Here is a 27,328-nt window from a genome sequence, read left to right as displayed (position 1 = left end):
TCATACAGATGTTTAGTATAACATCATGATTGTGTGTGTCACTGGTTTTATACGACAACTGTATATACAAGAAATTACTACTGAGTGGCATATGGACAAAATAAAAAGAAATATTTAAGTTTTTTTTTGCTCTGCTAGTGGATATAGATGTTAAACAAAGATCCAAAATGTACTTCATTTTCATTTTCTTTTGAGAAGCATTTATATTTTAAATCAACATTTACATTCATGAAAAATTTATTGTTTGCCATGCCTGGTGATGATTTTCATAACCCTAATATAGTAACTGTAAATGATCACTTCCCTACTTTTAAATGACATCCTAGTAACATTTGTTTTAGCTCAACACAGAGATCCATTAATTGCAACACTGATCATCAATTTCCATCAATTCAGAGTTTGTTCAGCTAATAAAATCATGAAACGTACAGGAGAATGTTAAGCTGGCTAGATTTTACCTCCACTAACCCTAACCCTAACCCTAACTAACCCTAACCCTAACCCTAACCCACTTTGTAACTTAAAAATACCCAGGATCAAAATATAAGAGGTTCAAGCTCTTGACATGGCAGCTGTCGTCCAATACTTAATCTAAGGGACTGTGGCTACACTGCTCATGTAAGAAGTGGTTACTAAAATGAAGGGATCCTAAATAAAAAATAAAACAAATGCTTTGGGATTTCTGTGTAGCTTCTGATTCATGAGGAAGCCCTTGGTTTCTGATCAACCTTCTTACCCGTCTGTGGCTTCGAGAGCTGTTGTCCAGGAATGCTGGGGAAAGTGGCTTGCTGTGGAGCTCCAGCAGTGTTGAGGGAGCAGCGCTGGAGGTTGAGGCTGTGCAGGTATGGAGCCGGTTCCCATTATGATGCCGTTTTTCAGCACGGAAGTGCATCACGCTGGCTTCCAACTCCAAACAGTCTCGCCGGCTCTCCTTTAGAGCCTCCTGACGCTGTTTATAGGCCCGATCGTTTGCGATCACCTGGGAGAGAGGAATCCCAAATGCCTTAGGGGCTTTTTCTAAGGGCAAGGAAAGAAGAGAGACAAAACAATTCTTACATTTCAGTTATTAACCAGAGTTGTATGGTTATGCAATGCTCTGGTGTTGTGTTTCCTAGATTAATTATGCCGTATTATTATAGTTATCATTACGCTGATCAGTTCTAACTTCAACAACACAACATTAACACATCACTATTGATTTTCAATTATATAGGCTACCAATAAGCTGGTGACAGGATGATGGGTGCCTAAGGCTAAACTAAAAGGTCAGCTCGTCTGGTTTAAACCCACAACAGAGACAATGCAGCGCAACTTGCTGAAAAAAGGTACTGTAATGCTGGCCATGATAGAAAGACACCGGAACACCCAGTACACCACAGCCTGCTGTGCATGGGGTCAGCATGCAAAAAGCCAAGCCTTCAAACACCCCAGCTCCCGATCCAATCGAACACACCTGGACAACCAATTCCAATCCACGGAGGGCCCACCTCGCACCCCACAGCACAAAAAGGACCTTAAAGTGCTAGACACTTGTGGAGCGATGCCCCTGTGGAGCCAGAGCTGCCCTCGTGGCACAAGGGGAACCAACATAATCCTGAGCATAATGTTTTGCTTTATAACTTAATAGCTGTTCTGTGCATACTTTAATAGTCAGATCATGTGTTTGGAGAAATTCCAGTTACAGATAAGCAAAAGAATTTGAGTAAATTTTAGTCACACAAAGCCATTTATTGGTATTCTGTTTTTGGCACCAACAGTAATGCGATTCAGTATTGCCTTTATAACTGAGTCTGAAACAGAATGATACCATAATAATTTGATCTATAGCTGGACTGCCTTTCTAAATAGGAGCACCTCATTAAATTCAAGAGCATTAACAAACACACTTTATGTACTGTAAGCATGGTACCATGCAGATATATAAAGAATTATTCTAAAGCTATTACTCATAGAGTCATGGTGTCATTCCACTGTAATGTTTTCAAGTTTTGAGCAGACTCTATTTCTGTGGTCAAACTTGTATATAAAAAAAAGTGTATTTATAGTCCAATCTCCTTCAACAGGAAAGAAGTTTGCAAAAGATGCTAATGAAGCACAACTTTGAGCCAGAATGTGGATTTAAAAAAATGCACAGTCTTAAAAAGCTTATCTTAAAATGCTAAACACACACAATTATTTAATGGCTGTGTGTTACAGTGGTACAATATCGAAATGATTGATAGACTGCCAGAGTGGAGGGTCACAGGAAGTTTACATGACGCCTGAGACAACAGCATAGAAATACTAGCTGACTCACTGGTACATCATTCTGGCAGCGTGCATCTCTTCTGTACTGTTTCCAAACAGGAAACAGTTTCATCTGTATCAGTTTCTGGGCTCAGAGATACTGCTCTGCCAGTCTTCAGTCCATCCCATCCTGCCCACAATGCCCTTACTAAGAACAATAACGAACATGTTGCACACACTCTCTGCTTCTTTATTAAGATACTACACCGAACTGAACTCCAGATTATTAAATGGAATTTACAGTATATTAAATGCACTAAAATATACTAAATTCATGTGATGCAAAGAAATTTCATTAAAGATTGCATAACAGAAAACTGCTTTATTTAGTTACATTAGACATTTTTTCACTTCAATAACACAAATGCAAAGCTTATAATATTTGGAATTAATATTAAAATTAGTTCCATAAAAATTTTTATTTAAGTTATTTAAATTCATTGTCTGCAATTTATCACAACACTTACTATTTAATATTTGCTAGTATTATAAATGTGCAATGTTGGAATAAAACAATGCATGACAAAGTGTTTAGTGAAGACAGTTTTTTAACATTAACATTTACATTTTTTTTATTTTAAATCTCTCAAATGAGGCCAACACTGCATGTCTTAGCTGGGTAGTATGGAGTCTAAACACACACTTACATTTAACGTATTCCTGCAAAAAAATAGTTCCCCTTTAAGGCAGCTTATGCATACAACTTTGGTTTTATCCAAACTTTCTTTTAGAAACTCCTTTGTAATGAAATTTGCCATTCAGTACACCTGTTGATGTTTCTTCAGTCATCTTACTATCCACATTAAACATGTCATTAACACACACCTGGATAACCACTGCAATTATGACAAGCCATTAGGGTCAAACTTCATCATATGATTAATTTCCGTGAAAAAAAAAGAAAAATAGTAACACGTTAAAATTTCTAGATTAATCACGTGTTAATGTTGAAAGTCCTATTAGTATGTATGCATAGTAGCTTTGGATACCAGTGTGCAAGAAAGAGGGCTTGCCTCAAAATCCAATTCAACTAAAGTGTGCCGCTGACCACATGGACAAAGAAAAAGCCACCTGAAAGAAAGATTTGACCAGAAATATGTTTTGAGGTGCAAATGTGAGGGCTTCAACACCAAGAACAGCAGCTGTTAAGAATGGTGACGGTAGCATTATGCCTTAGGGCTGTTTTGCTGCTAGTGGAACTGGTGCATTGCACAAAGTGGCGGACTACTTCAGAATTCTTAAACTTTTCCAGGTCCCAAATTTGAGGGTTCCAAATGGTTGCGGAATTAATAATACATCTTCACTTATTATCAACCTCAGCTGCAAATTTATGGTCTTTTTTTTAATCTAATAAAGATGTGTGGTATACAATCATATTTCTAGGCCAATATCGTCATAACATTAATGTTCATGATGAGTGTTTGCAAACTACTGACTGCAGCTGATACAAGAAATAATCTTAATTGTATTACTTGGCTGCAAATAGAAACCCTGAGAACTCTGGTTCCAAACCTGACAATCCTCTAATGAAAGCACGAGGCAATCTTAGTCTAAGGCATACGTCATGGAAACCTTCTACATCAGTGACAGTATTGGAATGTCCCACCTAGCCATCTGCAGGTAAGTCTCTTAAAAGAAATGATGGTATGCTGTAATTATGGACAAAGTTTGTTGTGTGTCTGTTTGCAAGATAAAATCATGAAATGTATTTAATTATTATAAATTATTATTATTATTATTATTTTGAATGTCTGATCCCCATTTTTGTGTATTTATAATTGAACCTGCCCTTTGATTCTGTACTAATGTTATTATATATAATATAATTCAATCCATTATCCTAAATTAGGTATGTACTTTTTCTTTTTCATTATTTGATTAAGCTTTTGAAAGATCACCAGTCAACACTAGAGGAGGATTAAGTCACCTGATGTGGTTTGCATGATACCTGTCTCACGTGCCTGCGGCACAGCCTTATCTCTCTGTCTCTCCTGCTCTCTCCTTCTGACCTCTATCTTTTTTGTCCATCTAAAGTCATGTCTGAGGTGTGAAGGCAGGGCAGCCTATGACCCAGTTCTGGAGACCTGCCAGTAATCTGTAAGGATAGGAGGATTAAGTCTTCTTTTAAACAAACTCTGTCCCTCCTCCTCATCCCAACTCTATCCCTCCATCCAGCCTCTTTTATTCTGCTGTCCTCTACTATGCTAAGCTGAGGATGGTAGAACACATTGCGTGGCCAAATAAGAAGTGGCAGTTTCCCTAAAACATCAGGAGACAGATGCTGACTGACTCTAACATTTATCAGTCACCAACATTATAAGCTCTTATGCTTTAATGATTAAATAGGGGAGCGGCTAAGACTTCTGAAAATCGACATTTACAGAAGACACAGCCGCTTTAAAAATTCGAATGGTGCAAATGTTTTAAAGAAGGCTGTTTGTCGATGAATAAGCGATCCCAACCAAGGTGGCTCAGAGCCACTGCAGTCGTTCCCATGAACTTTCAGCCTGTGGAACACTGATTTCTTGAAAATCGATGGATAACGTGTCAACAACTTGGAAAAGAGACACATCGGTCTGTGGGAAATGTACAAAAAACACTAGTGAAACACTGGGATAAGTGCATTAGAGTAGCAGGAGATTATATAAAAATAAAGGTAGTTTTTACACTCATGAACAGTGATTTGTCAGAACTGTGATCTGTTACTCTGCACAAACAAAAGTCCTGGTATGACTTGAGCATGTCCTAGTACCTTAGATTCTACAGTAGGTCAGTAGCTGCTTTGTCCTGGTCAGGGTCATAGTGGAACTTTAAACACGCTTGGAAACACTAATACAAAAATATATCTTGGATGGTATGCCAGTCCATCACAGTGCACCATGCACACACATACACACCTCTAGGTACTGGCATGTTTAAGAGGTGTGAGGAAAATGGAGAACCCAGAGAAAAAATAATGCAAATCTAATACCAGACACCTTTAGCTTTAAAACCTACTAGATACTTGATTACAAAACAATTAACATACAAGCCAGACATTACGGCAAAATTGTATTCCAATCCTTTTTGCCTTGGTATTCATGTTTGGTTGAGTCTGACCCATCAACTTTGAGACAACCTTTAGGACTTCGCTCTCTTTATTTATATATTTATTTATTTATTTATTTATTTATTTATAACCATACTAAGAGACATAGATTTATATACACAAAACAGGTAATTTGTTTTTATGTCATTTGTATTCATTTAACCATTTACAGTATGTGCATACTATAGCTATAACACAATAGTACTGTGCAAAGCCTTGAGCTGTCCCTCTGTTTTTTTTATTGTGCTCCCAGAAAACTATACTTGCTTGTAATTTTAATGTAGACTTAAGAAATTATTTATTGACTCTCATTTTTTGGCAAGTTTTGCCTCTCATTTTCAGTCCAGTCCCTCTACCTGGCCAGTTTCAAAGGAATGCCTTTTGTTTGTTAAGACACAAAGCTTAACTTATGGTAATGCATGAACCAGTGAGAAACAGAGGCAGATAATGACAAATAATCAGGCCAGTAAGTAGTATACTGGTCATGTTGAGTGCTGAGTGGTTGGAACAGAAGAGAGGGGAAATGAGGTTGATGCTGAGGTTGTTACATAAACAACCAATTGTTTTATTGTATTTTTAGGCACTTTGCAGCCTGTCACAATAAAGCATTTGTTCATTTATTCATACATTTCTTTAATTTAATCTACAGCATTAAATTATATTTAATATGAAGAATTAAAGACACATAAAAAAGTGTCTATAGCACATGGCTGCACAGATTGTAGACCATAAACCCTCAGTGGCATAGAAAGCTGTGCCAGATCTCAATGTTCTTTGCCACTAAAGCTGGATAAGTAGCATGTCTCTAAGGCCTACATAGGCTTTCCCTGGGGTTATGCACGCATTCAAATGCACATTTTGGTCACAGCATTAAATTGCACAACTTTTACATCATGAGCTTTTAGTGATTAAAAGAAAGAGAAGTATCTGTGCTTCTGGCCAGAAAGGTTGGTGAAGTTTGGCTGTTTTTGTTGGGACTGTCAGGTTATTATAGTTTTAAAAAGGGGCTACATGGGAGTGACAAGATTAAGATGGAATGTGTGGTGTGCCAGATGACTATTAGAGTCTATGTGCATGCACATCAAGTTTGATTCAAAGGAGTTCAAATACTTCCTCTTCCAATGCAGTTTAATACAAGATAAAAAAAAAAAAAAAAAAAACAACTGTCATCTGGTACAGTAGGTGCCAGAAAAGAAAATATAACAAAATAAAACTTCAATCACTCTAGAAAGACGCATTTGCAAAAAGAAAATCTCAGTAAAAAAAAAGAGAGAGAAATATTTCTTTACCTCTTTCTTTCTTTTCCTTGGAAAAGGAGTCAAACTTTCTTCGTAGTGACTTCCTCATCTTGCGAATCTCTAAAGAGAAAACGGAGAAGACAGTATTACAATATTGCATACCACATAACTTTTATGGAAGCAAATCCAACTCTCTTTCCCCTAACTGGGATAAAGGGAATTATAGATAGCACCAACTGACACCTTTTTGGCACAAAACCTGTAGCCCTCGGTTAGACAGCTGGAGGGAAGAAAAAAGTCATGACGACGACAACAAAGCACACATCTAAGTCAACAAATTAAAGGCAGAAGGAGAAGAATTTAAAATTCCTGTCACGAGCATGCACAATCTGCCCAGTACATTCAGGTCATACTGTAACTGCACCCAAGGTTTTCCGTACTCCGGGCTGATTACCTGAGTACACCTGTACACCATACACCTGTCCCTAATCTGGCAACCTACTGGTGACTTTAAAAAGATGGTCCCTGACAATTGCCTGGATCGAAATTCTCTCTGAAAGTGGAATTACTTGAAGACAGCTGTGCACAGGAGATCTGATTGATAGATCTATATCATTTTTGCGAGAAAGATTGCAATAAAAAGGTCAAATCTAGACTTTTGTAGAATCTTGGACGAAAGACTGACTGCTTTATTTCAAGCTAAAGGTTACAAGCTTATTTTTCGTAATAAATATATACTGTATATGGTTCAGGGTTGTGCTTTTTTATAATTTTTTTATTTTTTATTTTTTAATCATCATTGAGCCATGCTGTGTTTCCAGCACATATCTGCAGTGATTGAGTTTTAAGCATTTAAACAAAGTATTTGTTAAGGAGTATGTTTGTGCAACCATGTTATTGTATGTATTTTGTTTTCTCTCACCTTTTTTCCTTCAAGATTTCTTTCATGTCTATTCACTTTCTATTAGAATTTGCTTAATTGCTTTATTTTAATTACATTAAAATGTAAATAAACTTTACATTTATCTTTTTTTTATCTCAAAAGTTGCCTTTTTCACATGGGTGTAAAGAGTTTTTATAACCAATGTAAAGTATATTCCAATGAAATGCCCACCCATGTCTTTGATTATCAGTTGATTTTTGCACAGTATTTTTAAACAGGATCTGAACAAGCCTAATGTGGTGGACTGCCAGAGTAAGCATTCTAGATTACTATTACAAACTGTGTTTTAGACGAAAGGGGAAAAAACAATGTATGCTTAAGACAATTTTATCAAAATCAAAACCTTTCCTCGCCGGATGCTGTAGCGATGATTAGCTTTAACTTTTCTCGCCTGAGAAAGAGCAGTTCTTCCTAACCTGGAAAGCATTAAACTAAGTAACAGTAGCACAAAACACTCCCACATCGTATTTGGAGTGATCAATTTATGCATCCTGTGAGTGGAAAAATAGAAACACAATAAAACATACATTACATTATTTGTAATGTTTTAGCATCATAACTATTCATCTTTCATATATGTTGAAAAAGTAGCTTCTCATTTTTATCTTCATTTTGCTAAAAGGGACAGCCTTGTCCCTGCAGACTGGCCAAAATAGCTGTTTGCGGATATGATTCCAGATACTGAGACATTTCCAGCTTTCCAGAGTGTGTGGCTAATGCAGGGCCCACATGTGAAAGCGACTGCTATGATGTGTCCAGAGGGAGGTAGAGAGAAAGACAGAGAGAGAGAGAGAGAGAGAGAGAGAAAGGCTGTGACACCACACTGGGGTTTCAAGCATCATGTGAAGAAGCTTAAGGTGGGGTCAAATTCCCATGACTACAGGAAATGAGCATTTATTTCCACAGTAATTCTCTCCACCCCCAAACCCCATCCCCCCCCACCGCCCCCTACCCCCTTCACACGCAAGGCATCATGGGCTAATCTCTCAACAACGCTCTGGCGAGAGAATGGAGTGAAAGGGAAAAAAAGTTTGCTCAAAGGTAGAGAGAGAAAGCATGGAAGCAATTCAGGCAGAAGCACAAAAGACCAAAACAAAGTCATATAAGGTATGACTTCAAAATAAACCTGAACAACTCTTAAATAACCCACCAAAATCTCCCAGTAGCAATAATATTATATTGGTGGGAAGTCTGATGGCTTTCTCCGTTGGGAAGAAAACTTTCTGTAAATATTCCCACAAAGCCCACTGGTCTCTTTTCGTACTGTAGGCGTTAATCAAAGTACACAATTCAAACTGCTCATTAAGGATCTACAATCATGTGCAACAGTATTAATATAGTTTCCTCTAAAGAGCTAGATTTTCTTCTCTGTGTGTTTTGATGCATTCTTGCGGAATAGTGCTCCAGGCTTCCTGACTGACGTTTCTGGCTCTCATTTTTTGGCAAGTTTTTGGCTCTTATTTTCAGGCCAGTCCCTGTACCTGATCAGATTCAGAGGAATATTTTATTTGTGAAGCCAGGCAGTGACCTATGAATCATTCAAGCATAAACAACCATCTAACTTGAAACATGGACCAGTGATCAAGCAGGTGCAGATGATAACAGGTAACCAAGCCAGAGATCAGTATACTGTATATTGTAGTATACAATTAATATACTAAATGAGAAGCGGCGTAAGATTTTGGACTGTCCTATAGCTCCATGAAAGAATAGGTCCATTACACTGATCTGTAACTCAGGGATGAACTCACATTTGTTTGGGTTAGCTGCTCAGTTCTGATGTGAGACAGGTTGCAAGAAGAAATCTCACAAGTGTCCTGAACACCCCATACTAAACACCCACGCGTGAAAAGTGTGGCCTGCAGTCAAAGTGAGTGAATGTAGGCTTTCTTTCTTTTTTAGGAATTTAAGAAAATCAAGTTAAAAAGTCAGCATGTTGTTCAGAGGAAACTCCAAATGCTTCTCCTAGTCAGGAGACAAGATACAGATACAAGTTCCAGACATGACATTTTAATGCTATGACCAGGACTATTCACATGCCTTGTGTATATTACAAAACCCATGAAATTGACTATTTTTCCTGAATCTGTTTTTGTTTTTTATCTTCTCATTTCATCTCTCGCACTCACAGACTGCTTCTTTTCTTCCTCCAACGCTGAACCAATAGATTTACCGTCCCTCTGGATTCTGATCTCCTCCATGGTGCTGTGTTTACGGAACTTTCTGTAAATTCCAAGCCCACTAGAATTTCAAGATTATAGTAGCTCGGTGAGACTCGTGACAAATTGTGTATACTGTGAGTAGAGGGTAGACACCTTTGGGAATGCTGATCTTAAAGTCCAGCTCTCTCTCCTCCAGGTGATAGAGGGCCACCTCCTGTAGGCGGGCTCGCTCCAGTTCTGACAGGCTCTGAATGGCTACGGGTTGCAGCTTTACACTCTGCCCAAACATGGTGGTCCACATATGGTCACCCTGAAAGCAGATAGAAAAAATCAAAGGAAAATTGGAAAACTGTAATGTTTTAAAACTGCATCGTTAAATAAGCGGGTCACTCGGTCTGTTCACTGTGCTTCGATAAGCTTTTATGGCATCAGGAGAGACTCAATCAACACACAAACATGTGGTCTGTGCTTGACCAAATGCCTGTGCTATTGACCATTGTAAAATGTCCTGTTAAAATCCTGAAGAACAAAAGAGTGGAAGTTGGACAGATGTCCATCCAGAGATGAACCAAGAGGTGTTGGCTCAACTTTGGGGAAGAAGATTTACCGTGTTAATACTAGATCTATGAGGAAGAGAGGAAGAGAGTAGAATTAACTTCTTTTATATAAGAAAATTTCCTTATAAAAACAAATGTTTGTCCCACTAAGTGCAAACCAGATGAGATGACATATCCCCATGCCGATTACCCAAGTCACCAACAGTGCCACCAGCCATGCTTTCTGGTATTGGTTTCTTTGCCGTAATTCGACTATGAAGGCATGACTCTTGCAGTCCCCTCTGAACAGTGGATGTTGAAATATGTCTGCCGCTTAACTCCTAGGAGCATGTATGTGGGCTCTAATCTATGGTGCTGCAAATCTGTGGTTTCTGAGTCAAATAATTTTAATAAACTTATCCTCTGCAGCAGAGGTACACTGTAGCATTCGGTCATCCTTTCATGGGATGGTCCTTCTGAGAGCCAGTTTCACCTTTAACAGTTTTCCTGACTGCGTATATATGAACAATCAAAGGAAAGGAAGGATCATTTTTTCTGCACTCGTTCACAGTCATTCAAACATAAAAATCCCAATTTCTTTTGGGAAGAATAAACCATTCCGCTTCCTCGCGTTATGCAGTCTAGACACTGTCATGATCCATAAATACTGAACTTCTCCTTAAGCGAGAATGACACACAGCCAACAAGTTCCTGCTTAGCCACTTATCCAAAAAGTTACTCATCCCTACTGTGGGACTGCAAAAACATCTATAAATATCTGTGATACAAAAACAAATGTAAGATCTACCACACTTGCTATTAAATTTAATCCCTATCACGCCACTAGTTTTAAACAAATGTCAGGTACCACCCACACATAGCCCTCTTGACTGTATACATCCTGTGTGGATTCATGCAAAGGCTGTGTGTAGCGTGTTTATCTCTCTCTCTGCACGTTTGAGATTTACTGGAACAAAAGAACACAGTCACCGTCTTTTTCGCCACTGGCAACGCAATAGGATTTCTCTGATTTCTGTGTTTACTAGGGAGAAAACCTGAGTGTAGGTAGAGTGACGGAAGCAGATTGTTTGTGATGTATTACTCATCAAATTAAAGCAATAATGCTCCATGTTTTATTCATTCTGAATAATCTGGCATTATGATATGGCTACCTATGCAACCTGTGTTACTGACTACAATCACATACTGAGTGTTAAGGGTAATAATATAACTCCTGCTTCAGATTCACATTCCAAAGGCACAGAAGAAAAGATTATTCTCAAATCCGCTGGGATGAAAGTGATGACGGAGATGGTACTGACCTTAACATGAGCATCCTGCCAATCAGTCATGCTCTATGAGCTTTAGGGTGAAAGGGGTCTTTTGTCAAGCCACATTTCACCATGAAAGAAACATGCTGTGGAATATTCTTTGAAATGATCAAAGGATTATGCTTTATTTATAAATTTTTTTAGTAGCTCATTAGATTTAAAAAGTTTTCTTATTATGTTTCGGTTTAAGAGAGACCTTAATTTAGTTTTTTCAAATGCAAATTATAAAATTCTTGTTTCCCGTAAATGAAATTTGGGGTAAACGGGAAACTAACAGCTTTCCTCTATGCAGAGTGTAAAACTATAGCAGACTATATTGCAAAAGCTTTGCAAGGAGATTAATATAAAAATAAAAAAAACATCAAGTAATTGGTAAGCTTCTTTGCTTGTATAATTTTAAGGTTTATTTTAAAAAGATTAATTAAACATCACATTTGTATTATAATTTGAATGACTCAGATAACCTTATCGGACCTATATAAAAGACTGAATTTTGGGAGAAAAATTGGGGAAAGGAAATTTTATTGCTATGAATGCCAACAATGATCTAATATACTAACATGAGCTCAATGGAGACAAATAGGATGTCCATTTAATCAGAAACTGCTGAGTATTAGCCACTCTATTTTGGAGTATCTGCATGTCCGTTTCCCTTTACCCACTTGGGAATCACTTTCTGCTATGGTCATCATCACACTACCTGCTGAGTTGTGTGGGTTACACTGTAGGTCAGAGTTTAGAAGTTGATGTCCTTGTGATATTTTCTCTGATATGCTATTGAATTAGTAAATATGATCTGATCGAGTTTTGTTGTCATCTTTAATTATGACTGCTTAAACAATAACTTTTGACCTCTAATATCTTTTGAGGATCATTTGACCTCAGTTGCATTATGGTCCTTTGAGTATAAAGCTAATGTTAAACATTTACCATGACTATGGGAGGATAAGCACTGACTGCATGCGAAAACATGTCTCTGGCATCTATAGGCTTTTGTATAAACTATGTGATAATTATATGCTAGAGTAATACTAAGCGTCTTGGTCCTTTAATCAAGGCTGCAATTAGCCAAATTAGCTCTTGTTAGTGTGGTGACAAAAAACAGTTCCCATTGAAATAACATTCAACCAGTATGTTACATTTTCTGCCCTTTAATGCAAACCATATGAAGGTTTGAATTACACAAACACGAACTTAAAAATAGTTATCTGAAGCAATGTTGTTTTTTTATATGGTTGAGGTTATGCAGATAAACAATGAAAGCATGCAGCCTCAAAACATGTTCCTTACATAACAAAAGTTCTCCCAATATGGTTTTACTCCCAATATGACCTTTTTAAGTTTTAAATATTTGATTAATCATTTTCTCCAGGAAAAAAAAATCTCCAGAATTTCAGATTGGTCAGAAAGTTCAGATTTTTGTTTTGAATGTCAGATGCAGCATGATCGGTTAACACCCTCCAGCACTCTGCTTTTAAAAGAACTGGATATGGCAAGATGGGCCGTGTGTTTTTAATGCAAGCAGGACAATAGTGCATTCCATGCAAACCCAATGAAACGAATAGCCTAAAGCAGAATAACATTCTTTGAACTATCCGATTATTAGTAAGTGGCCCATTTATTTTGTGGATGAAGGTGAGTAAGTGACTCCAGAGCTCAGGAAGCAAGGTATGCAGCTTTTACCCTGGGGTCATGAACTATTAACGTGGCTAAACTGTTTAAGCTCTCTAATGCTTCTAGCAACAGACAAACTGGTCTACTTCTGGCTGTACGGCAGTCTGCTGTCCGTTTTAACATCATGTTCCTTTTAAGTGTTCTCTCCAATCATCAGCTAAATCATGGCCTGATTAAATGCACAGTAAAATTAGTAGGGTATATAATTGGCTTGTACAGGCTCAAAACAGGCCTCTAAATCAATGAACCCAAGAGACATTATGTGCTCCCTGTAATTTAGTGAATAGTCTCTATTACTTTTAGTTTGTGCAATTTGTCTTAATTCAGATTTCTGTCATTCATGCCACTGTGCTGTGAAATTTAAGGCTACCTGGAAAACCCATCAGAGGGTATGCAGTTAAATTAAAAAAGTTTGCTGTACAAATTTTGAACTGTTTTGCTGAATTTTGCTGTACAATTATCTTTTTTTTTTGTTAGGTTTTTTTTTTTAATTCTGATTTTCTCATACAGACAATATAAGACTTTGATTTAAAAAAATCATTTGATAGTTAAATGGTTTAGAAACATTAAAACAGACGTTACACTTTTTAATTTTGCATAAATATTAGTGATGCTTGTGTATCAAAGTCAGAATGAAATCAGAATTGAAATGCAATTTTACTGTCTTTTCGCTTTACGGAACAAACAGACTTTAAATTGCCAATAAAAGCATTCTGGTTAAGATACATGCAAACAAGAAGCAAGAAAGCTTACATGTATTTTTCAGAAATAAATCTAGTATGAAATATTTTACCATGTACAGTAAAGAGTTTTCCAGCAACACTAAAAACAAAAACCTCATCTTGTAATGAGGACCTTTGAGTCTTAATATGTCCCTTTACACAAACTCTGATAACTCACAGATAGCCTGTACAAATAACTCTTGAACATTTAGATAATATTTTGTGTGTGGGTAATTAGTTGTGGCAAACAAAGCCAAAAAAGGCAAACGAATAGGCAACTCCAGGCTATCCCTCCTATCTTTAGACTGATCACTCTGCAGTGCTGAAAATATCAAAATGCGAAAAATGGGATTTGAGTTCATTGCTATAATAGACCAATGTTTTTAAGCATCTCAGCTGGTCAGCATTAATAAACTTGGACATGGCTAACCATACTGTAAATCCAGGCACCGCATTTAATGATTGCATTTACTTAAATCATTACAGATCTGTTCATAAAGTTACATTTGATGTATTAAAACTGGTCAGAGGTCAGATCCAAAGCAAAACATAAAATACGATTTTCAATGAAACAAATGTGCTGCTAAGATGCTCTCAGCTTTACCAGAAGTGACAAGCCAGACACAAGAGCTCTATTCAGATCTCAGTGAATTCAGCAGCATCTTTCTCAGTCACTGGTCCTGTTTGATATTCAATATAGTGGTTAAACCACCAACAGGACTACAAAGACTTTGTTTGAGAAGTGACAGAGAGATCACTTCTGGGCAATGTGGTAAAATACGGAATCACTGAAAGCCAAACAACATTTGTAAATCTTTAAAAAAAAAAAAATTCTAACTACTGTATGTTTAGGGTTATATAGGAGGAGCAGAAGCACACTGGGTCGTGTAAGATTTTGTTTATGTAGATCAAAGGATTTTCATTAAACAAAGTTATAAACAATGACTGTATCTAATTTAAATAAATAAATAAATGAATAAAAAGCTTTATAAAAAGCCATGGTAGCTATGAAATGTCTTTTACATTATTTTACTACCGTAACAGTAATTAGCACCTGGAAAATAACAATTACACTATAGATTAATTAAGATTAATAAATTAATTAAAGTGAACACCAAAGAAAAAAAATCACGATACATTCAGAGAATATGAAAATGTAGTATAAAATAATAGTACCGTATTAAACTTCTTTGGTTAAACATGGGGTAAATATAGTTTCAATAAATCACAACGATATAACCTAAGTAGTTTTAATGATTTGATATTTTGATATAAGTATCATAATAACAGCATAAAAACATTCTTTTATTATAGCTCCTAAATTTACAGTTCTATCTGGTAAAATGAAGAAAAAATAGAAAACAGGCATATTTATCCAGCATCCCAGCTTGCACGTTAATGCGAAAAAACAGCAGGATTACTTTAAACAAACAAAGTCTAATTGAATGAGACATAATTAATCTCTCATAAACAATCTATCTCTTTCTTTCTTTCCCACGCATGGACAAACATTACACATGTGGCAAGGCAGCGTATAAAGTTAAACAGGAATTCCCAGCACACATGCTTTGTTAATGTAAAAGAATGACTATAAACCTAAAGTTCCAATAAAACACAGTCCCCATGCACACACACAGAATACCCACCAGTAAGCAATGCCTTTAAACAGCTTTTCACTTTTCACACACTCACATATGACATCACAGACACATACATCTAGCACACATTAGATCAAAACAAACTCATACATCTGTGCCCATACTCACACAGAATTACATTTGACATTACCTGTACAGTATATGAGCCAGATGATGTGTGGTATTGGGGCAGAAATCCTTCAGACGCACAGCCAGGTAGTACCAGTCCAAATGGAACACGAAAGACCAAAATTCACTCAGGAGACAGAATCAGTGAGAAAGAGATAAAGAGACAGGAAGAATGTGTGTGTAAAAGAGAGAGAGAGAGAGAGGTCTGCTCTCTCCATCTGCTGCCCTCTCAAGTAAATCAGCACGGGGCCACAGGGCAGCCAAGTGCAAGCTCAAAGTAAACACTCGCAGTAAACTAGAGAGAAAGAGGAGGAGAGATGTGGAGAAGAGGGGAGGAGATGTGAGAAGATGAGGGGATGGAGGAAACGGGGATCAGCAAAGGGGCAGTGCAGCTTTAATAAGAACTTCTCAGGGGCTTTGCTTTTTCGTGCTATGTATACAGCTGGGATAACAACAAACATGAGAAATATTCACCCACTGGGGTGAACCGAAAAAGCTTTAACTATGGCAAACTTGTACATCAACTCTGACATTATGCAACATCCTAACAGTTCTCAATCTGGTAGAATCCTTTAAAATCTATTTTAAACATAAGATAAAAACGTCAACAATATCAAGATGAGATGTCCAGTTGCTGTGCAAGCAAAAAAATTAAAAATAAATCAACTGCATAACATTACTTTAACCTGCAGGAAAACATTCCTAGCATTAATACTATTAATACATGAATGAAGAGAGTAAGGTGCAGCCATGTGTTGGTAATCATCAGCTCTTTATTCATTGATCATCAGCAGGTGTGCAGACCTCTATAAAGCAGAGGTTTTGACAGTTTGCTGGTCTGCAGATTTCTGGTGTGTGTTACCACATTGCTAAGAGAGAAAGATATAAGCCATAGTCTTTAGAGAAGCAATTGTTGCTCCACATCAATCTGGAAAAGATTGAGAAACCATTTCCAAACAATAAGCATGAGCAAATACCCAAAAAGCTCAATGAACTGAAGCAATGTTATGAAGATGAATGGGCGAAAAGATGTGAGAGACTGATAAAGCCATGCAGGAAACAATTATTTTAAGATATTGCTGCTAAAGATGGATTTACAAACCTTTGTTTCAGGGTGGTACTTAGGATTGTCCAATTTTTTATTATTTTTTTTGGCTTCATTGTTGTTAAATAAATAATAGCACAGTAAAAAAAAATTTGTTCATCTGAGGTTGTATTTGCCTAATTATAATTTTTTATAATTTTGTTTTTTATAATTTTTTTTACAAAAGCACATAATAGACAGGGTAGTAACCTTTACACTTGACTGTATGGTCAAAAGTAGGTGGACACATGGCCATCACACCCACATGTGAACATTGTTGAACTTTCCATTCTAGAGTTACTGTAGTCCATATTCACTGCTATAATAACCTTAACCTGTTGTCACTAGTCTTTGGAATGTGGCTTTGTGGATTTGCTTATTCACGCACAAGAGCATTCATAAAGGCCTTGGAAGGGGGCAGTCTGTGTTCATCTCAAAGGTGTTCAACGAGGTTGAGGTCAAGGATCTGTGCAGAACACTTTGACTCCATGTCTTCAAGAACTCACATTGTAGCAACAGTTTGGAGAAGATCAACATATGAGGTGATCAAAAACATTTGGCCATATAGTGCGGTCAAAAGATTGAACTGCTGCAGTTCCTTCTGGAATGTGTCCGAAGTTTGAATGGTAATGATGGCTAAATCCCTAGATCTTGATGCCATTCTCTTTGCTTGTGGGACACAATAATTGAATTTAGAATGGGAAAGATGGAGAAAGAGTAGCAAATAGTTTTGACACACATTATGCCCCATAATGACCAATTTCACCTAATTCATAAGCATTTAATAAAAATTAATAAATAAATAAATAAATAAATAAATAAATAATAAAAGGCTCCACTACTGCTTAGGCTCCAAAATGGCTCCAAAAATATTTTGGTTATGTAACAACCTCAGCAGCAACCTTATTTCCCCTCTCATCAGTTCCAACCACTCAGCATACAGCATCAGCATTATACTAATCACCGGCCTGATCATCTGTCATCATCTGTGACTGTTTCTTAAAAATGTCCTTCAGTAAACCTAGAAAACTATTCCTTAAGACTACAGTATGTTAAAAATACATACAGTAAAAGTCTTTATAGGAAGCAAAATATGAAGAAATGGAGGTGGCTCAAGAACCCAGTACTGTAATTATAAACACTACACCTATTCAAAAGCATTTGATGTCATTATGTTTGAGTCCAGATATTAGCACAATGTTACAGTATGTCCATTCGTTCACATCAAAAACACACCCATTGTTCGGCCATCTGCTGAACAACTCTACTCAGCCCATTTATCTTGTTTTCTGTTCTGTGCTTTAATAGTTTCTCTACTATTACATAAAAAGCAACACCTGCGGTGTGAAACAAATCTCCAAATATCCACTGCACTACGGGTGTTGCTTTAACACAGATGAAATCATAGCTGACCTCATGCGATTCCAAAAGAAGTGCAAATGTTTACAGACATTTGAAAGCAAAAGCAGTGTTTGGAAGATGATAGCAGGAGCACCTATTAACACTGGGATAGAAAATGAAAAGCCACAGTGAGCGAGAAACAATTGCTGCTCTAAAATTCCAGTGCAGGCTTCCTGCAGATATATGCGGATGGAAGTATGCCGTCAGCGCACACACCCTAAACATGCACAATAGCACAACAAACAAAAGCACCTTAGATACTTCTTTGTGAGGCTTTGGTTTATGACAAGAAGTGCTGCTTTTCTCACATGACCAACATCCCAGAGGGCTTTAGTCACAATGGAGCTATATATGTGTTTCTACTCTGTGTGTGTTGGGGGGGGGCATGTTTTTATTGCTTGGTGTTGAGCAAAAGTCCTTTCACGCATATAGGCAAAATAGAAAGTTTTGACCTTGTGGCCCAATGAGGAAAAGCCAAAGGTTTTCTGTTGTGAAAGTTAAAGTTGGATTTAACTGTAACCCTTGCATTAATAATTATGTCAATGGAAGATCTTCACAAGAATAGTAAGATAAACACTCATGCAATTACATCATCACTCATCACTCAAGTTGTCCTTTTTAAGCTTTTGTATGTAATAATGATGGTCTTGCACTGTTTTAACACCTCATGTTTCCAACTAAACATACTGTATGAACTGTTAATATGTAAAAAAAGGAACACATGCCAAATCCAGGCGATAAAGAGTGCATTTTTAACTTAAGCAAGAAAAACTTTTTTTTACTATTAAAAAATATTAGTAATCACGATGACTAAATAAATATTAGTGGAACAGTAGAACAGTATTACAGAAAAAAAATAGTTCAAAGAAATGCACACAACTTTAATGCATCAACTTCATGGGAAGCTGTCAATCAACATGTCATACTCCGCTAACTGAGAACACTATCAGTAAAATAAAGTAATGTATTCTACAGGCCAGGCTCGAAGATTACAGACTTAAGTTTCCTGCAGTGCTCACAGCACATTACTACCCAGTTAGTTGATAAAATACAGTAACTGCATGACAATGTAGTGTATATACAGTATGACCAACTAAATATAGCATAAGAGAATATTTAGGAATGTTACCTGGGAAAAAAGGTGTCAGGAGATCCAGAACGATTGGCAGGTTTAATGTTCTAGAAACAAAAAATCTTCCAGGTATTTTGCTCTGCTAACATGTGTAAGTGTAAGTAATGGAAACTGAGGCGGCTAGCACTTGCACAATCATAAACTCTAAGGTCTTATCACTGTCAGAAACCTGAACTTCAGACTCAAGTATCACCATATCATTCTGTCTTAAAATATTCAAGCAGCCAGAAACCTCTTTTCCTGCTGAAGATCAAATTGATATCTCTCTGACAGGCTTCAGAAACAGAATGTAGACCCGGTGCTATTACGAGTCCATACTCATATATTCAATTAAAAGCGAAACGAAATAAAAATTCTACTTTTTTGCAGCCTTCAATGCATTTTTCATTGAATGTTAAAATGTTCGTATCCGACCACACAGAGGAAAGAGGGCTGCTCAGCTTCATGTCTTTGACCCCACAACCAACTTCCTCTCATCCTGTTTTGGCCGAAATAGACTTGTATCAGGTGAATAGGTTACTAATTCACTCACACTCACTCATCGTCTATACGGCTTTATCCTGTATACAGGGTCGCGGGAGCCTGGATCCTATCCCAGAAGTCTTAGGGCACGAGGCAGGCAATACGGGCAATTTGGGAACACCAATTAGACTAATCTGCATGTTGTTGGACTGTAGGAGGAAACCAGGGTACTCGGAGGAAACCCACAAAGCACGGAGAGAACATGCAAACACCGAGGCAGGAATTGAACCTGGACCCTGAAAGTGCAAGGCGACAGTGCTAACCACTAAGCCTAATAGGAGACGTTAACTATTGTCTGAACACTCAAAAATAATCAAATGTAATTAAAATACTATGTATTTAGTCCATAACTACATTTCAGGATAACATATTTCTAATTAAAAAAAAAAAAAAATCTTATAGAAAAAAACTGGTAATGCTCAAGCAATTGTGTTTATATAAACGCTTGTGAACAACAGCTGGTGGTTCGTCACCGAGACTCTACTAAAGGTGTCAGTAACAGATTGTGTCTAACAGGTAGACCTCTGCCTCTATAATGTGGGTGGCGGTGTGAAACAAATCTCCAAATATCCACTGCACTACGGGTGTTGCTTTAACACAGATGAAATCATAGCTGACCTCTGCCTCTATAATGTGGGCCTTCTACTGCCTTTGATGAGACCACATCACTCCAAAGGAAGGAAAAGAAGCGTTCCATGTGGACTTGTGCCAAACCTGAAATGTCATAAGTTTCAGACAACAATAAGACTTATGGTATGTTCCAGAGACTGAGAGGATCTTGATGTCTAGGGATTTCTCACCATACATCAACAAGTCAGGAAAAGCTTTTGATTGGTGGGAATAAGACACAGGGCCTGGATTACATTAGAGGAAATAAATTGTTGTCATAGCATGCCTTTATACAGGAACATCTTCAAACAGGAACATCCCTAAGTCACATCCAGTTTCCCACCACCTTACCACTGCTATAATTTCATTTATTGTGTACAAATGATACTTTTGTGGTTATGCAAAAAAATACTGTTACTGTTCCTAACATTGTAAGAGGTTTACTTTTACCAGGACCACGCCTAGAGTGCCAGACCATAGACTGTACTGCCCTCTTTAGGGAAGTGACCGAAGTGCCAGGCAACTCCCCAATTTACAGGCACCATCTGCGTACATCTTTACGGGACAAACAAATCATACAATAATTTAATTAGACATATAGACTGTTGTTGAAGTTCATATTATTTAAAAGAATTTAAGAATATGAGAAAAAGAAAACAGTGCTTATGTTCATCACTCTTTAAAGTACCAGGACTCTTCAGCAAGTCCAGATTTCTTACTTACAGTATGTCACTGCAGATTTTTATAACTTTAAATGTAGTTAAAATATAACTTTCTATAGGGTGAATAAAATAGAAGTTGGAAGGATGCCTGGTTATACGTGTCAAGAGACACCTGTAGATTGTACCATCATAGAACAAGCACCACCAATCCACACAATGATTAATCAGAACCAGTGAATTAACACAGACAATCTGACTAGATGCAACTCAAAACCAAGATCCAGGCTCATTACTAAAACCCTGTCAGTATAAACATTCACAACATCAAGATAAGCAAAAGCTTCTGCGTAGGCAACATCCAAATGTACTCCCATGAAAAGGAAGTGGTGATCAAGGACAGAAAACATTTGTGTGATCTAGCGATTCGTGTGCCACTTGAATGTCACTGATATCACATTTACAAAAAAAAATGGAGCAACTAGTGTAAAAATGTTTTAACACAGATGAGACGTCATTCACAACAACCTACTGTATAGGTTATAAAAAAAATAATAAAATTTTAGTCTCATCATTCACTCAAGCCTGTTTCTTTTCTCTTATTTATTATTGTCTGGAAGCAACTAATCAATTAAGAAAAAGCTAATAATTAGAAAGTTATTAATGGTATAGTACAAGCATGGTTGCTAATTAACGGCATTTCGCCTATTTTCTAATTCTATGCTAATTTTCATTATTTCACAACACAGTGTAGACATTGTCACAAAAAGACAACTTGTAAGAAAATATGCTGGTTTTTCAGTGACAAAAATGCTTTGCGTGAAAATAATCCATAAAAAAAAAACCCTGCATTAACAAGTGCTAAAAGGCATTGCAACCATGGCATCACCAATATGCGTATACAGACAATATTGGTTAGGCAGTGAGTGAAAGAAGCTACTAACGTTATTATTTCCTTGTGGTATTTTTCTCAATGTGCTCACAGAGCTTTGATATACTATACTGCCTACACAGAGCTTATGCAATCTGGATTGTAAAGAAGCACTTTAATTATATTTTTCACATAAACATCTGTTCCATAAAGCAAAACACAGATTGCTGTAACACATCCATTTGCCAATAAGTTGTATTGCATGCAAAGATGTTGGCCAACAGCGGGCATACAGTGAAATAAACAAAGCAACTGTTACATAATTATTGCAAGGAGGAAATGAAATTCCAGTCCAACTAAACATAACTGCTGCATTTGACATCTAACTCTGACTCACAGATACAGCTTTCACAATAATGTGGCCTTAATTTAGTGTTAGGTGACTACTTATTGGCGATGTTCTGTCCACACAGGAGTCTTATAAAATAAGTACCAGAACTGCAGTTTGGCAAAAAATATCTTGCATTGATTCCTTAAACCTTTTTTTTTTTTTTACTTTAGTCAGCCACAACATTAAAACAACCTGCCTGGTATCATGTTGGTCAACCTTTTGCTGCCAAAACAGCTCTTTTGAAGGTGTACTGTGGTATCTGGCACCAAGATCTTTGCAGCAGATCCTTTAAGTCCCGAAAGTTGCAAGTTGGAGACTCAACTTGTTAGTCCAGAACATCCCACAGATGTTCTGTCGGATTGAGATCGAAAGAATTTCAAGGCTAAATCAACACTTTGAACTTTATTTCCTGTTCCGTAACCATAGCTAAAAATGTTTTTGCAGCGTTGCGAGGTGCAATATCCTGCTCATAGTCAACACTGCAATGAGAAAGTGCCTTTGGTCTACATTAAGGTGATACATGTCGAAGTAACCTCCACCTGAATGCCAGTACCTATGTTTTCCAAGCAAAACATCACACCACCTCTGCCAGCTTGCCTTCTTCCCATAGGTTATCCCGGGACATCTCTTCTCCAGGTAAGTGACCCTGCATGCACCTGGCCTTCCACATGATGTGAAATAAACATGGTTTATAACCCAAGGCTACCTTTTCCCATTGCTTTATGGTTCAGTTCTAATGTGCCCATTGTAGGGTTCAGCATAGACGCTCCAAGGCTCCATGTTCTGCAAGTGGGATGTACTGTGCATTCTGGCATCTTTCCATCAAAGGCACTATTAACTTTTTTTTTAATCAATTTAAGCTATTGTAGCTCTTCGGTAGTATTGGGGCAAGCCTTTGCTCCCCACACAAATCAGTGAGTAATGATTACCCATGACCCTGTCGGTAGTTCATGCTTGTCCTTCTTTGGATAGTTTTTGGTCAGTACTAACCACTGTCGTACTGGGGACATCCCACAAGACCTGCTGTTATGAAGATGGTCTGACCCAGTCGTCTAGCTAGCCCAATTTGTTAGACTAGTCTTTGTTAAAGTGTCTTTATTCTCCAACACATCAACTTTAAGAACTGACTTTTCGCTTGCTGTCTAATTTATCTCACCTATTGACAGGGCCCACTGTAATGAGATAATCAATGTTATTCACTTTATATTTCAGTAGTTTTATTATTGTGTTTTCTGTAGTAGCTGGTACAAGTGATAATCAGTAACAGCATTTTAAAGTAAACTATTACAGTATACAGTATAGGACCTGTTGGTAATATGTATAAAGCAATAAAGTAGAACAAAGTAACATATTAAAGTATATGGAACTGTGGGTAATATTTATAAAGCAATAAAGTAAAATAAGGTAAAATATTACAGTATAAAGGACCTGTCGGTAATATTTATAAAGCAATAAAAAAATTCTAGTATTCTAGTATACTCCTTCTAGTAATCTCTGACCACGGAGGCCAATAGTGATTACCATTTTATTTATTTCCATTTTACAACTAGAAAGTTCTCAAGATTCACACAATGTGGGCAATTTGGGATTGGCAATTAACCTAATCTGCATGTCTTTAGAAAAACCGGAGTACCCCGAGGAAACCCCCTTAAGCACAAGGAGAACTTGCAAACATAATGCACACAGAGGAGGGAATTGAACCTGGACCCTGGAGGTACATGGCAACAGTGCTAACAACTAAGCCACTGTGTCACCATCCTTTTATCAGATCTGCATAATAATATTTAGAAGGCATTCAAAATTTGTTAGCTAGATGTAATGGTAGTTTTTGTTAATATTCAAATACTATATCCTTTTACATGCAAAATAAATTAATAGATATTTTAGACTTAGTTAGTGTTTTACCCAGATAATGATGCTTTAATTAGAGCTTATCTTTATTAGGTAGTTTTGGTTCGTCTATTGCTGTGATCTAACCAGGAGGTCATGGTTGTTGTTCTCAATTTGGAGCAGGTGCTGGATAACCAATCGTTTCCCCGGACAGCCTGCAGGAATCATCGATAACGCTAATAATCCATCTTATTATCAACCCCACTGTCACAGAGGATAAGCTATATCTAATTTGAAAAAATCTAGCAAATCAGTTTGTGATATAAAAAGAAAGAAATTAGTTTTCCAAAGGCTTTGCATGACCCCACCCAACCCCATTTAGTCCAAACCTTGTTTGTTTTTATTTTTTCTTTTCTTTCATTATATCATCACTTTGTTCCTCCAAACCTCCCTGGAGGTCATAAAAAGGAAGTACTATTTACCAAAACAACATAGGGATGCTATGATTCTCTAAACAGGACATTCCCCACCCATGTTTGTGGATTTTTTTCTTCTTCCCATTCATACGTGACCTCTCACAGGTCTCATCACAACCCTGTTATATATGAAAAAAAAACTCTTGTCTTGTTTTGATTAGCTGTTTCTTCCTTCCGCTGTGATTTAGGCCTATCTGACCAAACATCGGCTGTCTAGACAATTTATTCTGGGTGCTGATCATGGTTTATGTTGATTTCTCTTCCTCTCTGCATCCTTGGTAAGACTGTTTCACATACAAACATCTCATCCCCTAAGCTTCAAATATAAAATCAGAACAAATCATCTGACTCAATATTTTGGTGATTTGGGAAATCCTAAGTCTATCTGAAAACACTGTACCAAAACTTGCTTTTTCCAAAATTTCAGAGAATGCATTCAGTTCACTCAGAGCAGTTTTGAGAGAGTAGTTTTGCTTTACTGACCACATGACATAAAGAAGTGATATAACTGTCTTTTCAGGTTGTTACAGTATGTTCTGCTTTTTAATGGAGCCATTCTGTGTCAGGATTTGCAAAAGAGAAGTTCAAATGGAACGTTTTTAATAGAATTTTTTTGACAGAGAAAAATAATTTGTCAAAATCTGTAAAGGTCTGAAAATTATGTTTACTTCATTTAAAACTGTTCATTTATACTGTATAGATGATGGCCATGTTTTAGGGATGTGAAATATTCTTGCTTTTGTGGGAGTTTAGAGACAGGCTATAGCCTTGATGAAGCTTTTAATACAGAACTGCCAAATTCTTGAATCTGATTGGTCATCTATAACAGTATGTTTGTCATAGGTACAGGATGTGAAAATGCTTGTGTTATGATGACAATGATGATGATGATGATTACTATTATTATTATTCACTTACTCACTCATTGTCTATACTGCTTTAGTATAGAGGCGGGATTCGAACCCAGGACCTGCAGGTGCCTATTATTATTATTATTATTATTATTATTATTATTATTATTATTATTAAGAACAACAAAAATGTGCAATTACTAATATCTTGAACCTTTCTGTATGGATACATTTATTAAAAATTTTGGGAAGGATTTTCCAGTGTCAGCATTTTTTAATATTGATTCTATAGGATCAAGCCCATTTTTATTTCTCAATTGAAAAAATGAAATATTCAAAATTAATTCTGACTTGTCAACTTCAAGACAAGAAAATAGCCGAATGAAATAGTATCTGTTTATAACAGCAGTAGGGTCACATAAAGGATAACTGGAAGTTTTCTCACAGATTAGATACAACAAAAATTGTGACAAAAACCTTTTTTATTTAATAATAAAAACATATATATAAGATATGGGAGTTATATATCTTTTATCATCCTTTTTGTTTAATATTTTCGTATAACAGTGTATTTGCGAGCTTTGTTATTCATTATATACTGTACAATTTAACAGCTGTGAATTCTTTATAAAGGGAATTAGTAATTTAATTAACATTAAACAGAGCAAAGTACATTTATTTATTTTTATTAAAAAACACATTTCCACTATTTCCACATTTGCATGTACATGCATAATAAAAAACCTTAACTTGTACTTAGTCTACGTCTTTAGTTGGGACATGAAGAAAATTCTTAAGCTTCCACAAAGAAGGATTTATAGACAGTTAGATGCTTCACTTTACAGCTTTTCACCAGAATGCTTTATCTGGTAAAATAATCAATTCTGGAAAGTTTTTTAATGCTATTTTTCAACAGGAATATTTCATTTGAATAGATTTATGTTTAACACGTGTCTTTTCACCAGTTTACTTTTTCCAGATGTAATCCTGGTATGGTTGTGCAATGACAATAAAGCACCACATCACAATTATTCAAAAAAATTTAATCTGTTTTTTTCTATACCTATATTTATTTTTTAAGGCATTCACTGGGAACAGCAAAGAAAGGATTTCATTGTTCAGGGAGAACATGCTTCTTTAATGTGCATATCACAATAAAACCTAAAACTTTAAATGTATATTAAAGTATGCACTCAATGGCCACTTCATTAAGTACACCTTCCCTAATTCTTCAAGGCATAGATTCAACAGGCTGCTAGAAATATTACTTAAAGATTATCGTCCATACTGACATGATAGCATCACACAATTGCTGCAGTTTTCTTGGCTGGATGCCATTATGTGAATTTTCTTTTACACCACATCCCAAAGGTGCTCTATTGAACTCGTCATGTTCAAGTAACCAGTTTGAGATAATTTTAGCTTTGTGATCAGGTGTCCCAAAGAATGCCAAGAACATATACCCTACACGATTACACCATAACTTGGAGCCCAAACTGTTGTGATACAAGCCTGACCATACCATCTGAATGTCACAGCAGAAATCTAGTCTCATCAGACCAACACTTTTTTCCTAATCTTTTGCTGTCTAATTTTGGTGAACCCATGTGAAATGTAGCCTTAGTTTCCTGTTCTTAGCTGACAGGTGTGGCACCAGGTAAGGCAAGATTTGATGTGTTTTGTGTTCAGTTATGCTCTTTAGCATTCCACAGTCGTACCAAGATATTATTTGAGTTACTGTTGCCTTTCTATCAGC

General features: G+C 36.7%; 1 protein-coding gene across 3 annotated transcripts in view; it reads right to left on the bottom strand.

The window, feature by feature from the left end:
• Positions 1 to 27,328, bottom strand: part of arhgap36 (Rho GTPase activating protein 36) — a 43,848-nt gene that overhangs the window by 12,499 nt on the left and 4,021 nt on the right. For 2 of the 3 annotated variants that reach the window (XM_053500577.1, XM_053500586.1), the window contains exons 2-4: positions 9,871 to 10,027; positions 6,664 to 6,732; positions 737 to 1,017 (exon numbers count right to left, since the gene is read on the bottom strand). In XM_053500577.1, coding sequence (XP_053356552.1) covers positions 737 to 1,017; positions 6,664 to 6,732; positions 9,871 to 10,027 — 507 coding nt within the window. Of the gene's footprint in view, positions 1 to 736; positions 1,018 to 6,663; positions 6,733 to 9,870; positions 10,028 to 15,768; positions 16,027 to 27,328 lie in introns of those variants that run through there. The other variant, XM_053500590.1, reaches the window with a different exon arrangement.

The sequence above is a fragment of the Clarias gariepinus genome, chromosome 1, assembly GCF_024256425.1.
Source record: "Clarias gariepinus isolate MV-2021 ecotype Netherlands chromosome 1, CGAR_prim_01v2, whole genome shotgun sequence".
Classification (NCBI taxonomy): Eukaryota; Metazoa; Chordata; class Actinopteri; order Siluriformes; family Clariidae; genus Clarias; species Clarias gariepinus.
This window is presented reverse-complemented; position numbering and strand designations above follow the sequence as displayed.